The sequence below is a fragment of the Bos mutus genome, unplaced genomic scaffold, assembly GCF_027580195.1.
Source record: "Bos mutus isolate GX-2022 unplaced genomic scaffold, NWIPB_WYAK_1.1 CTG222, whole genome shotgun sequence".
In the NCBI taxonomy this organism is placed as follows: domain Eukaryota; kingdom Metazoa; phylum Chordata; class Mammalia; order Artiodactyla; family Bovidae; genus Bos; species Bos mutus.
In genome coordinates, this window is record NW_027219678.1 from 177,613 (window position 1) to 194,360 (window position 16,748).

Genomic DNA, 16,748 nt, shown 5'->3' on the forward strand with positions numbered 1-16,748 from the left:
CCATTCTGTTGTTTCCTCTATTTCTTGTCTAGTCAAGGCTATGGTTTTTCCTGTGGTCATGTATGGATGTGAGAGTTAGACTGTGAAGAAGGCTGAGTGCCAAAGAATTGATGCTTTTGAACTGTGGTGTTGGAGAAGACTCTTGAGAGTCCCTTGGACTGCAAGGAGATCCAACCAGTCCATTCTGAAGGAGATCAGCCCTGGGATTCCTTTGGCAGGAATGATTCTAAAGCTGAAACTCCAGTACTTTGGTGACCTCATGTGAAGTGTTGACTCATTGGAAAAGACTCTGATGCTGGGAGGGATTGGGGGCAGGAGGAGAAGGGGACGACAGAGGATGAGATGGCTGGATGGTATCATTGACTCGATGGACGTGAGTCTGGGTGTACTCCAGGAGTTGGTGATGGACAGGGAGGCCTGGCCTGCTGTGACTCATGGGGTCGCAAAGAGTCAGACACGACTGAGCGAATGAACTGAACTGAAATGAGTGTCTCTCTTTCAAGAATGTGGGAATCACATGAAGTTGCTTTAATCTTGTTTTCTTTTTCTTCTTTTTTAATCCTAAACCCTCTGAATGAACTGATCATCACCCATAAAGTGAGTGAAGGTCACTCAGTCATGTCCGACTCTTTGCGACCCCGTGGACTATACAGTCCATGGAATTCTTTAGGCCAGAATACTGGGTGGGTACCCTTTCCCTTCTCCAGGGGATCTTCCCAACCCAGGGATCTAACTCAGGTCTCCCACAGTGCAGGTGGATTCTTTACCAGCTAAGCCATAGGGAAGCCCAAGAATCCTGGATTGGGTAGCCTATCCCTTCTCCAGTGGATCTTCCTGACCCAGGAATCAAACCAGGGTCTCCTCCATTGCAGGTGGATTCTCTACCAACTGAGCTATGAGGGACGCAGCTATAATCATCACCCATATTCAGACAAAAACATTCTTTTCCAAGAAATGAAAAAGAATTTAAGTCCCTAAAGTCCTCCTTCAGGGGCTCCAGGAAGCAATTCCATGGGATTTAATGGAGTCTTCAGTGTCAGGAACAAAGGGCCAACTGCATTAGGCTAGATTCCAGTGTATATCTTAACAACAGTAAAGAAATGTATAGTATATCCACCTATTTTCTTTTTCTTTTTCTCTTTTTCTCAACAAGAAACAATGGAAATAAAGCCAGGTAATCACAGAGAAGTCATAGAGACAGCTCTACCTTCACCTTCAACCTACTGCAGAAAACTCACAGAATGGAAATAAGAAAGAGCAGAGAGGGCTATTTAAAAACTACCAAGTTTTTGCTTTGATTTTTAAAAAAACTATTAAATATAAAAATGAATCTGATTAATCAGGATAAAGATGATGGCTGCTGATCTGTGCCAACACTTGCAGTGCAAACATAAATACTGAATGTGTATGGAATCCCTCTTAAACTGCAAATATTTCCTTTGTGCCAACAGCATAAGGGGCTCTTGGTGCAGAGAATCATCTGAAGAGGGTCTGAAATCCATTTTCCACATCCTTTCAGATAAGCAGCTACTCCAGAATATAATCTCCCCTTGATATTCTTTATGGGGAGCATACTTACCTAAATACTTCAGGTTGTGAGCACAAAGGATACATACACTTCATCTACCTGTTATGTTTAAGAAAATTATTTAGGAAAAAGTTTCATTTTTGCTTTTCCTGAAACTGTGAACACAAAGTGAGGAGTACTTTCTTAAGAATACAGTATTTGTCTCTGAAAGTTCCCTACCAGACTCCAGGACTGATGGTCTATGTCACCACTACCCTGCCTCTGGTTCCTATGCAGGTCCTTGATGATGTCACACCTCCCTCACTTCTGACCTGCTCATGGTGGAGTCAACAGTGATGGGGGTGAGCCTGGGGGAGAGAGAGATGACACTGGAAGCTCACTGCTACTCCCAGGATCACAGGGAGCGGGGAACCAAGTAGGATGATGCAGGCCTGGATCACCTAAGTGGGGCAACTCACAGAAACAGCTCCCCCTCTACAGAGTCTGCTCTCAGCTTCCCAGGTTCCCTAAATCAGGATATTGAGACACAGGCATCATTGCTTCCTATTGGTACTTAAACAAGTAGCTTAATTAACCAAACCAACAGATTTTCTCCACTTCCACAGCCAGCTAGACATTGTAAAGAGAAAGGGCTCTTGGCTGGGGAGGAGTGAGATTTTGAGTATCTTTCCCTGACACTTATTAGTCCATGGTGTATAAGTGAACAAATCTGTTTCTAAACAGATACTGTCCAAATAACAGACATAACATTAGAAGTAGTATCTTCCAGTTTTGCTTTATACATATTCATGTTTGTTATGGTTAGGGGAATCCTTTTTAGTGGGTTGGTAGGAAAAAATGGGAAAATATCTGATGAGAATATCATTCAACAAACATATTTTTTTAAAAAGACAATTCTTTTTTTTTTAATTTTATTTTATTTTTAAACCTCAAACACTGTATTAGTTTTACCAAACATCAAAACGAATCCGCCACAGGTATACATGTTACCGTTTATTAGCTATTTGGTTCAGAGTATGTTACAAATCTCCCTGAGCCCTTATTCCATTACCGGAAAATAGGCTCTACTGTGAGAACCTGAAACATCAATGAAGCTCCTAAAGTGATGCTAACATAGACCAGTGAAGCCCAGTCCAACGGGATGACAATGAGGAGCCATGTTTGGAAACTGCAGGTGCAGTCAGTGGATCATGATATCAATTTTGGGCTTGTGACCATCATTTTGTCTTTTGTATGAACTAAAATATAACATATATAATAGAAAATATTGGAGCACAGTGCAAGAATAACATTGTTTCATAAAATTTTTGTTTCTCGTGTGTGTGTCTGTATGTGTGTGTATGTGTGTGTGAGAGAGAGACGTTTGCACAAGCATGAAATCATAATACGAAGCAGTTTTACTGTGGATTACAGTCAACAGCATGTTGAAGTCACTAATAGAACAGTTAGCTACTCAGGTTCTGGAGTTGGGAATCTCCTCAAATTTGAACAATGCTTATATATTTTGTAAATTGATTCCTTGTTGGTCACATCATTTGTAAGTATTTTCTGCCTTTCCATAGGTTGTTTTTTTTGTTCTGTTTATGGTTTCCTTTGCTGTGCAAAATCTTTTAAATTTCATTAGGCCTCATTTGTCTATTTTTGCTTTTGTTTCTTTTACTGTAGGAGATGGAACCAAGAAAATATCACTGTAATTTATGTCAAATAGTATTCTGCCTGCATTTTCCTCTAGGAGTTTTGTAGTACCTGGTCTTACATTTAGGTCTTTAATTCATTTTAAGTTTATTTTTGTATATGGTGTTATAGAATGTTCTAATTTCATTCTTCTACATGTTGTGTCCAGATTTCCCAGCATCACTTATTAGAGAGACTGTCATTTATCCATTGTATTATATAGTCTCACCTTCTTTGTCTTAGATGAATTGACCATAAGTGTGGGGGTTTATTTCTGAACTTTCTATGTTATTTCACTAATCTATATGTCTGATTTCTGTGCCATTATCATACTGTTTTTATTAAAGTAGCTTTTGTAGTATGGTATGAAGTCACAGCATGTGATTCCTCCAGGTCTGTTCTTCTTTCTAAAGACTGTTTCTAGTATTCAAGGTTTTCTGTGTTTCCATAAAAATTTTAATTTTTTTTGTTCTTGTTTTATGAAAAATATTATTGTTAACTTGATAGGAATTGCACTCAATTTGTAGGGTACCTTGACTAGTGTGGTCATTTTAACAATATTGAAACTTCCAATTAAGAACATGGTATATCTTTCCATGGACTTCCCTGGTGGCTCAGATGGTAAAGCGTCTGTCTACAATGCGGGAGACCTGGGTTCCATCCCTGGGTCAGGAAGATCCACTGGAGAAGGAAATGGCAACCCACTCCAGTACTATTGCCTGGAAAATCCCATGGACAGAGGAGCCTGGTAGGCTACAGTCCATGGGGTTGCAAAGAGTCGGACACGACTGAGTGACTTTTTCATTAAAGTAGCTTTTGTAGTATGGTATGAAGTCACAGCGTGTGATTCCGCCAGGTCTGTTCTTCTTTCTAAAGACTGTTTCTAGTATTCAAGATTTTCTGTGTTTCCATAAAAATTTTAATTTTTTTTGTTCTTGTTTTATGAAAAATATTATTGTTAACTTGATAGGAATTGCACTCAATTTGTAGGGTACCTTGACTAGTATGGTCATTTTAACAATATTGAAACTTCCAATTTAAGAACATAGTATATCTTTCCATCTGTTCACGTTGTCTTTAATTTCTTTAATCAGTGTCTTACAGTTTCCTTTTGCCTCCTTAAATAGGTTTATTCTCAGATTTTTTGTTCATTTTCTCATGCAATGATAAATGGGTATTTCCCTTAATTTCTCTTTCTGTTTTCTTGATGATAATGCATAGAAGTGCAACAGATGTCTGTATATATAATAGCTTATAAATCTCAATATCAAAAAAACAAACTACTCAATCAAAAAATAGACAGAATGCCTAAGAAGAAATTTCTCCAAATAAGAAATACACATGGCCAAGAGGGACATGAAAAGATGCTCAATATCACTAATTATTAGATAAATGCAAATCCAAACTACAATGAGGTATTGCCTCACATCAGACAGAATGGCCATCATTAAAAAGCCTACAAAAAATAAATAGTGAAGGAGGTATGGAGAAAAGAGGACCCTTATACACTGTTGGTAAATTGGGAATGTAAATTGGTACATTATGGAAAACAGTATGGAAGTTTCTTAAAAAAAAAAAAAAAAAAAAAAAAAACAAGAGTTATCATATGACCCAGCAAACCCACTCCTATCCACGTATCCAGAAAAGACAAAAACTCTAATTCAAAAGATACATGCTCCCCGATGTTCACAGCAGCACTACTTACAAGACATGGAAGCAACCTAATTGTCCATTGACAGATGAACTGATAAATCAGTTGCTTCCATGTCTTGTTAAGTAGTGCTTATAAGACATTAAGCATCTCTTTATCTGTTCAACTGATAAAAGCACCTCTTTATCAGTTCATCTGTCAATGTATATTTAGGTTGCTTCCATGTCTTGTTAAGTAGTGCTTACAAGTAGTATGCATATATATATATATATATATATATACACATGCATATATATATATATACATATATATAGCACTATATATATATATACACACTATATTTATATATACATACACAGTATATACACACAAAGACATACACATAGAATATTACTCAGTCATAAAGAAGAATGAAATAATGCAATTTGTAGTAACATGGATGGACCTAGAGATTATCATACCAAGTAGGTCAGAGAAAGACAAATGTAGTATGATATCACTTATATGTAGAATCTAAAAAAGATGATATAAATGAACTTATTTATAAAACAGAAATAATCTCACCAACATAGAAAACAAACTAGATTACCAAAGGGCAAAGCAGGAGGAAGGGATAAATCAGGAATTTGTGATTAACAGATACACACTACTGTATATATATATAAAAAAAAAGAACAAGGATCTATTGTATAGCACAGGTAACTATACTCAGTATTTTGTAATAACCTATAATGGAAAATAGAATGAAAAAGAATATACTTGCTCACACACACATACACACACACACACACACACACACACACATAAAATTGAATCACTTTGTTGAACATTTGAAGCACTGTAAAGAACCATACTTCAACTTAAAAAAAAATAAACAGACACACACAGAATTCAAACCCTGACTTCACTGCTTGCTGCTTACCTGGGCAGTGGGTTAAGCTCACAGTTGTTGTTGTTTAATCACTAAGTCATGTATGACTCTTTTGCAACCCCATGGACTGTAGCTGTCAGGCTCCTGTGTCCATGGGATTTCTCAGGCAAGAATACTAGAGTGGGGTGCCATTTCCTTCTCCAGGGAATCTTCCCAACCCAGGGATCAAACCCACGTCTGTGCACTGGCAAGAAGATTCTTTACTGCTGAGCCACCAAGGATGCCCTAAACTCACATGTTGTGGTTTTTAAATCTGTCAGATAAGGAAAACAGGAGAATTGTGAGGATTAGCTAGGACATGGTAGGGATAAAGTCTAAAACCTGTTAGGGATTCCACAAACTTTTGAAAATATTACTAATACCTGTGTAGCTTGTAAGAGTCTGCAACAAGCACTGGAACAACAGAAATGAGAGACACAGGCCCTGTCCTTAAGGACAGGGAGACAATAGTTAAGAATATGGGGAGAGCTGAGAAAAAGGCCAGAGGTCTTGGTGGGGGACTGGAAAGTAAGAGTGTGTACAGGGTGGTAGTCAGGAAAGAAGCTGGTGGGAAGGGAATATGAAATCAAAATGAAATTAAAAGTGATATTCTCTCCTCTTGTTCCTCATAGAAAAGAGGTTAGACATATTTTTCTGGTTTACTTTTCCCCAAAACTCCTATTGTGTGTGTTGGGTTGGTGGGGGGTGTTTTTCTGGTTTTTATTTTTTGCTTTACTGTTTAAACTTATATAAATAATTTGGTTTATAACCAATAAATATAAATAAAATCACACAAAAAAACATAAATAGAAATTGAAAAGCAAAATTGTTTCAGAATGTATTACTCTTTTTATTTAAGTAGAAACAATCTCTGAAAGTCCAGTGCCCCAATCCTTAAGAATAAAGATAATTACTACTGACTGAGCATTCTCAAGAACCAGACATGGAACACAAACATTTTCTCACCCAGCTACATCTTCACAACATATCTGTGCAGCAGTAATTCCTAGATCTAGTTTAAGGATAAGGAGTCTGAAGTTTGGAAACCGAGTGACTTCATCAAGTCTCAACAGTTGTAAGAGGCACAGCAGGAATTAAAATGTGGGTCATGGTAACATTTGGTCTAAATTCTTAAATATTCTATCCCTGGCTGCCTTCTGTATGATTTCCTGAGACCTTTCACATTGCAGGGTACCAGGGTCTAGCCCCGGTTGGATCCAGGAATATCTTCAGGAGGATGGCTTTGGTGAAAGAGTAGCAAAAGGGGAGAGACAGAAGCTTGATCTGACTGGTTTACATGGGAAACCAATAAAGTTCGTGACACCAAACTTGCTCTGACCACGGAGGCCGCAGGCGCCCTCTCGAATAGCTGAAGGTGCCCCACCTTAGGTACCTTCTCGAGTGGGTCTTAGAAGCCCAGGCAGGTAAGTGGTCTCAGAGAGCCCCCACGCTCCGATCAGTCATCCTGAAGGAAGAACAGAGAAGAAAAGGAGAGAAAAGGAAGCAAGAACAACAAGGGGAGACCAAGCCTGATGAGCGAGGCCCGTAGCTTTATTTTTAAAGGGAGCTTATATACCTTAATTTGTGCATAGAGGATAATAGGGGGTATAAAGTCATGCAAAGTCGGCAGTCCTTGATCCTTATTGAGACCAGCCTTTCTTTTCTGTAAACTTATCGTATGCAAATGCTTTAGGTGATTTACATCATCTTCTGGCCAGGAGGCCTATTAACATTTTATGACTCTTTGTTCTGATAAAGGTTAGTTAACCAGAAAACTTTTTTTTTCTAAGAGTGATCATTTTAAAGTTTGGTGCCATCCTCCGAAAGTGTTAGATAAATTTGCATTCCTATAGGGCAAAGGTGTAGTGGGCTTGCAACAAGGAAAGAATTTATTACCTTAAGGATCTAAACTTGCTAACACCAAGGCCACTACTTATTTTTTTCTATATATCAACTATATTAATTATAATCCCAAGGACACAATACAGGGGACGTGGAAACTTGGCAGCAAGCATTGGCTCAACAATGAAATCCTCCACCAGTTCTATTCTAATAATTTCTAACTCTCCGAGAGGCTCTATATTATTTGAATATCTTAAGCTTCCCATGCCTCTCACAGTTAGGAGGCTGTAAACAATCGTATGCGTAGCTGTAGGAGTCCGGATAAACCTGTCAGGCAAGTTAGAGAGCCATCTGAGGGGTTTGGATTGAAACACTCCTACTATGCCCAGGAGGCTAATTAACTAGAGCTCTAAGTTGATTTTCTTCAGAGAAAGGTGGTCGGGGATAGGCCCCCGTTAATGTCAGAGGAGTTGGTGAAAGTCGTAAAATAGCAAAACAGACAGATTCTGGTTCTGGGGGTAGATGCTCAAGCAGATCCAGGGGCCCCCTTGAGTCCTGGCTCGCCTTTGCATATCAGGCCTTTCCACATGACCTTTGTCATGGGTGGGAACTCCTGCGCTGGCTCCCAGCAGTAGGGTCTCTGTAGAAACTCTCTCTTTTATCAACCAACATTGTGCCTTGGAGACAAAGGCATATAAAGTGGAATAATAAGTTTTGTAGTTATAATGGTTGGTGATCATTATTTACCTGAATACAAAGTTTAGCACTGCTTTGTAATCATGTTCTCCTCCTCCTCCAGAGTGTGTACACAGAGCATGAGCAAAAGTATGGTGGAGACTGATAGAACAGAACCAAAACCTAGTGATGTCGAGAGATGTTTAGTCTTCGCTCAGATGTGATTCCAAATATTACCAGCAGGGCCAAGAATCATCCCATGTTTTTCTTTATTGATAAAGTTCTCTTATACACACAAGTATACAACCTATTTTTTTAATTAAGAGATATTAAAAATAACACAGGGCACATTTATAGATTCTTTCATCTGAGGATATAAAAGGACTTAGACACGTCGACTATTTCTGCTAATTAGTCTCATTTGATTCATTTCAGAGATCGGTACAATCAAAACTTGGGAATCTAAACTCCTTCATTCTACTGAAACTACTAAGTCATGAATCTGGTAGCCAGAGGAAATCTTTAAATATAAGGGTTACAGGTGCTGAAAATTTATTCCAATTTTTCCTGAAAGGCATATATTTTAAAAATTGTTTTTAAACTGTGGCAAAATAGTGTGGCTCAGCAGTAAAGAATCTGCCTGCCAATGTCTGCAATGGAGGAAATGTGGGTTTGATCACTGGGTTGAGGAGCTCTGGAGAAGGAAATGGCAATGCACTCCAGTATTCTTGATTGGAAAATCCAATGGACAGAGGAGCCTGGTAGGTTGTAGTCCATGTGGTGCAAAAAGTCAGACATGACTTAGTCACTCAACAAGACATAATATTTACCATCTTAATGACTTTTAAGTATACATTTCAGTAATATTAAATACACTCCCATTATTGTACGGCCATCACCACCATCTAGCCACAGACTCCTTCCATTTTGCACAAGTGAAACTCTATAGCCATTAAACAACTTCCCTCCCTGCAACTCTAGGTACCCACCATTCTTCCTGTCTCTATGAACTGACTAACCTGGGTACTTCATATTAATAAAATTATATAGCAATTATCATCTGTGACTGGCTTATTTCACTTAACATAGTTTCCTCAAGGTTCATCTGTATTGTAGCATGTGTCAGAATTGGCTTTCTTTCTAAGGCTGAATTATATTCCATTGTGTACATGTGTGTGTGTGTATGTATGTATGTGTGTTTATATATATATATATAAACACACATATATATATATAACAGAGTCGGACATGGCTGAAGTGACTTAGCAGCAGCAGCAGCAACCATTTTTTGTTTTTGCAGTTATCTGTCAATGGGACCTTAGGTGACTCCATATTTTTGCTATTGTGAATAATGTTGCTATGAACACACATATATAGAGATCTACTCATGACCCTGCTTTCAATATTTGGGGTTTATATCCTAAAATAGAATTGCAGTATCATATGATAATTCTGGTTCCAAATTGGGAAAGGAGTATGTCAAGGCTGTATATTGTCACTCTGCTTATTTAACTTAATTGCAAGTACACAGGATTAGAAAAGTTCAGTTTTCATTCCAATCCCAAAGAAAGGCAATGCCAAAGAAAGTTCAAACTACAACACAATTGCACTCATCTCACACACTAGTAAAGAAATGCTCAAAATTCTCCAAGCCAGGCTTCAACAGTATGTGAACCATGAATTTCCAGATGTTCAAGCTGGATTTAGGAAAGGCAGAGGAACCAGAGATCAAATTGCCAACATCTGCTGGATCATCGAAAAGGCAAGAGAGTTCCAGAAAAATATTTACTTATGCTTTAGTGACTATGCCAAAGCTTTTGACTGTGTGGACCACAACAAACTGTAGAAAATTCTTACAGAGATGAGAATACCAGACCACCTGATCTGCCTCCTGAGAAATCCGTATGCAGGTCAAGAAGCAACAGTTAGTACTGTACCTGGAACAACAGACTGGTTCTAAATCAGGAAAAAAGCACATCAAGGCAGTTTATTGTCACCCTGATTATTTAACTTATATGCACAGTACATCATGCAAAATGCTGGCCAGGATGAAGCACAAGCTGGAATCAAGATCGCGGGAGAAATATCAATAACCTCAGATATGCAGATAACTCCACCCTTATGGCAGAAAGTGAAGAAGAAATAAAGAGCCTCTTGATGAAAGTGAAAGAGGAGAGTGAAAAAGTTGGCTTAAAACTCAACATTCAGAAAACTAAGATCATGGCATCTGGTCACATCACTTCATGGCAAATAGGAGAAACAATGGAAACAGTGAGAGACTTTGTTTCCTTGGGCTCCAAAATCACTGAAGAATGTGATTGCAGCCATGAAATTAAAAGATGCTTGCTCCTTGGAAGAAAAGTTATGACCAACCTAGACAGCATATTCAAAAGCAGAGACATTACTTTGCCAACAAAGGTCCATCTAGTCAGGCTATGGTTTTCCCGGTGGTCATGTATGGATGTGAAAGTTGGACTGTGAAGAAAGCTGAGCGCCGAAGAATTGATGCTTTTGAACTGTGGTGTTGGAGAAGACTCTTGAGAGTCCCTAAGACTGCAAGGAGATAAAATCAGCCCATTCTAGAGGAAATCAGTCCTGAATATTCATTGGAAGGACTGATGTTGAAGCTGAAACTCCAATACTTTGGCCACCTGATGCAAAGAACTGACTCACTTGAAAAGACCCTCATGCTGGGAAAGATTGACGGCAGGAGGAGAAGGGGATGACAGAGGTTAAGATGGTTGTATGGCATCACTGACTTGATGAACGTGAGTTTGAGCAAGCTCCGGATATTGGTGATGGATGGGAAAGCCTGGCGTGCTGCAGTCCCTGGGGTCGCAAAGAGTTGGACACAACTGAGCAACTGTACTGAACTGAACTGATGATAATACTATTTTTAACTTTCAGGAGTTTCTACTGTGCATATTTATATAATCCAGCCTCTAAAACACTCCCTAAAAATCATATTTCTTTAGCAAGAAGAACAAAAACAGCAAACCAAAAACAAACCCACATGAAACAAACAAAAACAAAGAATCAGAACAAAGGAATACAGAATCAGAGCCCAGGAAGAGATCAATTCAAAGCTTCACCATCACAACCATCACATAAGGGGTCTACATGAAGCACCGCACATGAACTGGCCCATTTAACCCTCACAACAGCTCAACGAGTTGGACTGTTAGCTGCCTTGTAAGGGAGAAAAAACTGAGGTACACAAAGATGGAATTCCAAGTCCTCTGTTCTAAGTCATTATTCTGTACTGCCTCCCTGGTTAAAATAATTTACTAATAGCTGAATTCTGAAAGACTCCCCAAAGCATCTATATACCCTATAATTTTCAAAGCCCCACAGTTTCACAGAAAGTCCTCCAGGGAGGTAATCACCCTTGAAAAGGTGGTTTTATTTCCTACAACAAAATTCCATCATTAAAACACAAAATTCAGGTTTCCCTATAGGAATCTCTCCAGTGCTGCACAAACCAGTTATCATTTTGCCTTAGAATTATGTGGTTATTAATAGACAAAATCATGACACCTAAAAAAGTCTAAGTCCAGAAATCTGTCTGGGTCAGTTATAAAATAACACGTACACAAAAGAAACAAATGAATAAACAAACAGAGTCTGGTATCTGATAAAATGCCCATTGAAAATACCTGCTGCCAAAGATATTCTCTATTGGGAGAAAAAGGATCAACCTTTCATGCAATTTGGAAAAAAAAAAAAAAAAAACAATCAAATTAAAAGCAATTAAATCAGGTGCCTCATAAAAAGAACACGTGAGAATACTCTGATGTGCATACCTGAGGTGCAACTGTCATTTTCTTCCTTAAATCATGAAGTCCAATTTCAGTTGTCCAGATGCCATCAATTAGAATTCTACCTTCAGGCTCTGACAATCTAAGAAGGGCAGCAATGAGGGAACTTTTTCCAGCTCCCGTTCTTCCCACGATGCCAACCTGTGAAGTGATCCAGGAAGAATTAAGAATTAACAGTATGCAACCAACCTAGCAGAAAATCTGATTGCTGAAGATGATTTTAGAAAGTTCTATATAAAGAGTAGTCTCTGAGTTTCTCAAACATGGATGGCACTATTGATATTTTGTTGAGGGGATAGGGGACTACCCTGTGTATTTCTGGAGGGTTAACAGTAGCCACTCTACCCACTGGATACCAGAATCACCCCACAAACTATGGCGACCAAAAATTTCAGACATTGACAACTGTCCCCTGGTTGGGAACCCATGGTCACAAGACAGGTTAAAACTAATAGAATCAATATACTAGCAGTGAAAAGCCAGCAGTCTTCTAAGTGGTCCATAAGAAGTCAGCTTATAAATTAGCTTTATCCCTACTTGTCTGGGTATTTTGACTTTTAGAATTATATGGGTAATTGTACAGAGATGTCAAGTCTAGTCAGAAGTGTGATACATAACCAAATACTCACTTTTTCAGGGATCTGTTATTTAAGAGGAATTATTCTTTGGTAGAGAAAATAAATCACTTATGTTAAATATTTTGATTATATTCTATCTTGAAAGGAAACACCTTAAAATTATAAAATGCATTTCTCAGTGTCTTAAAAGACAGTGGCCAATAGACAGAATACACATAATGAGTCAACAACAACACAAACAACATTTGCTATTTATATGGGGCCTTTCATTTGAGCAGTTCAAAAGGCATTTTATAACAAATTAATACTTACAACTGAATCTTGGAAAGATACATGTCAAGTGTCAGTCTAGTTATTAAAACCAAAACAGAGATAGGGAGTTTGGGACTGACATGTACACACTGCTATATTTAAAATGGATAACCAACAAGAACCTACTGTACAGCACAGGCAGCTCTGCTCAATGCTATGTAATAATCTAAATGGAAAAGAATTTGAAAAAGAATACACACATGTATATGTATAACTGAATCACTCTGCTGTACACATTAAGCTAACATACCACTGTTAATCAACTATAATATAAAATTTAAAGATTTTTTTAAAAAGCAGAGAAAAATTAAGTGTACTAACAGTAAGATTAAAGAATCTGTATAATACAGGTAAAAATCTTGGTGGGGAATAAAACTATACTGTAAAGACTGGCTTTTAACTATGTGCATTCAATATGTATGCAGAGACATTTTTTTTTTTTTTTCCTGACCAATGAGCTTGCTCAACTGCAAATTCCCTGGTGGGAACTTCCCAAGAGATGATTTCAATTTCTCTATTTAGGGATTTGGAATCAATGAGGGGTGTAAGACATGCATTCAATCATTTGTCAATTAACTCAGTAAATTTTTAAAACTCTTGGATTTGAACAGAGAACTAAATTTTTCTGAGCACTGTTATCAGAATGCCCATGCTCAGAACCTTTCATATTTTCTCACTTGAATATCTCCAAAGTATCGAATCTTAGCCTGCAAAATCAATCATGGCATTTAAAAAAATAATTTATCATTACAGAGGTTAAATGTAAGAAAAGAGGGTTTACCTAATTTTATTATCTTTGAGGCCATTTTGTACCTTATATTATACCCTAATTTATATAATATAGATGGACCAGTCTCTGTACATAGGCAGGTCTAGGGTATGTATGGATGTATATGTATGTGTGTGTGTGTGTGTGTGTGTGTGTGTATACATATATACATATATATATATATATAAACTCATGTGCTCTGTGTACACACAGACCTCAAAGATATTGCAGAGTTGGTTCCAGACCACCTCAATAATATAAATACCACAATATTGACACTATATTATAGTCTACATTATGTCTACAATGTACATACCTTAATTTTCAAATACTTTATTGTTCTAAAAACACTAACCACTATCTGAGCCTTTATTCGGTTATAGTAACATGAAATTTCAGATCACCACAATAAAAGCAAAACAAAAAAGTTTGAAATATTGCAAGAATCACCAAAATGTGAGAGATACAAACTGAGCAAATGCTGTAGGAAAAATGGTGCTGATTCATTTCCTCGATGCAGGGCTGCGATGAATGCTCAATTTTTTTTTTTTTTAAAGCACTATCTGTGATGCACAATCAAACCAGGTATGTCTGTATTTATGGCTATTCCCATATATAAATATATATATTTATGTATGTATATGTGTATATATATATATACAGCCATATATATGGCTGTTCCCATATATAAATCAACACAAATCAGGACACAGGTGAGAACTGTGTCTATGAGAATGTTACTCTCAGCTCCACTAAAACAGATCCACCTGTGCAAACAGGAACAAACTCTTGGTAAATGGCCAAGATTCTCAGGGGCACCACAGGCTGCTCACAACAGGACTGTGAGCTCCAAACCCCAGTGAGGAGAGTAAGAAAAAGGCTACTCAAAGAAAACCAGGCTCTGGCTATTTCTACCATTCAGTAATCAAAACTATAGTCTCAAGTCTTTCCCAGGTCATCAATGTGTTTTACCAATTGGCCATGCAGAGTGTCACCAGCAGGAATAAGTTTGCATTCCTAACAAAAAGATATTTGGAGACAATCTTATTTTAGCTGCTTTGTGATGGCCCCTTGCTGTTTTCCCAGACCATAGAGGTGTTGGTTTCTGATGATCACACCAACTTGTTAGATAATTGCATTTAGATCTCTCTTCATATACCAAACCTAACATGATCAACACCCAATGGCCCACACAAAACAGCTGCTTCCTCTGATTTCCCCACTCTAATCTCATTACTTCTTTCCCAGGCTCATAGGCTCAAAATGTCTACCTTACTTCCAGTTTTCCCAAAGTCCAGTGTAGTGCCAAGCCCTGAAAATTCTTCCCATGCAATGCTTCATGACTCAATTCCTCATTTTAAGGACCACATTCAGTACTGGAATGCCAGCTGTACTACTTTTGAAAAACAGAATAAATTCTTTCCTTAATTATGTTGTTGTTGTTGTTTAGTTGCTAAGTTGTATCTGACTCTTTTGTAATCCCATGGACTGTAGCCTGCCAGGCTCCTCTGTCCATGAGATTTCCCAGGCAAGAATATCAGAGTGGGTAGCCATTTCCTTCTCCAGGAGATCTTTCTGACCCATAGACTGAACCCATGTCTCCTGCATTGCAGGTGAATTCTTTACCACTGAGCCACCTGGGAAGCCCACAGAAGATTACTTCAGTCAGTCAGTTCAGTTGCTCAGTCGTGTCCGACTCTGTGACCCCATGGACTGCAGCATGCCAGGCGTCCCTGTCCATTACCAACTCCTGGAGTTTGCTCAAACTCATGACAGCCAGCCAACCTGACCTCAGGTACCCTCTTTGCTCAGTGAAGTCATCCCTCTTGTTCCACCCATCACATTTTATGCATCTATGTTCATGTTATGCTTCAACTCTCCCGTCATAAGATCTCTATGTTAGACATGTTCCTTTAACTGCAGATACACCTCTCCCCTAGAGAAGAAAACGGCAACCCCTCCAGTGTTCTTTCCTGGAGAATCCCAGGGATGGGGGAGCCTGGTGAGCTGCCGTCTATGGGGTCGCACAGAGTCGGACACGACTGAAGCGACTTAACAGCAACAGTAACAGCACACCTCTCCCCACTTTCTCTGTTTTAGCTACACAGAGGGACAAGATAAAAGTATCAGGCCATCTAAGTAGCCTGGCAACTAAGGCCATGCCTAAAGTGTCAGGCAACTAAGTCTACCTGAAATAACAGAGCCTAAAAGTCACAAGATGGGACTCAAGTCCACATATATTGACTTCTTTTCCATCTGCTGATGGTTTTCTTATCACCTGGATGGCCTGACACTTTATTATGTCCCTCTCTGTAGGTAAAACAGAGAAAGTGAGGTCAGGTGGGCTGGCTGTCTGCAGGAAGAACCTACCCATAGTTGGGCTGGGAGAGAAACCTGCAGCTAAGTGGGGTACATTGTTCCTGGGGAACAGGCCAAACAGACCTCTTGCCCTGCTTGGGGAGCAAGACTCATTTTGGATCCCATCAGGTGGTGAAAGAGTCACACATATATGCTGTTGGGTGGGGCTGTCTCTGACTCCAGGTCCAGGCAGGGCTGAGCCTGTGGGGAATCCCTCTAGTCCTTGCAAGAGTCTGATGTGGGGAAGGCGGGAGCAGGATGAAAACTGCCCATGATGAAGACAGACTCCATGGAAAGGATTCAAACAAATGCAGTGGGATCACACAGAATTGGATTATAATGTAGAGGTGTGATTTGCAGAATATGAAAGTAAATAAATCTATAGGGTATTAAGTGCTGTAGAATGTTCCAGAGCCTCACGCTCAAACACAGCAGGCATTTCAATGATTCATGAGTTTGGTTTCAAACTGTCAAAGGACATTTCTTGGGAATCATGGGTTATGTGTCATCAAAAACTGTCTATGGGAGAGAAAGGACTTTCTTGGAAGGTCCTGTTCAAATGCAATGCTGAGAAAGTGGTCTGGGTGAGCCTGAGATTCTGTATAAGAAGATTGAAGATATGCAGGTGATACT

General features: G+C 38.8%; 1 protein-coding gene across 1 annotated transcript in view; it reads right to left on the reverse strand.

Moving 5' to 3' along the window:
• Positions 1-16,748, reverse strand: part of LOC102287016 (ATP-binding cassette sub-family C member 4) — a gene marked incomplete at its 5' end in the record, with an annotated part of 101,268 nt that overhangs the window by 32,134 nt on the left and 52,386 nt on the right. The window contains 1 exon segment of the mRNA XM_070366866.1: positions 12,084-12,239. Coding sequence (XP_070222967.1) covers positions 12,084-12,239 — 156 coding nt within the window.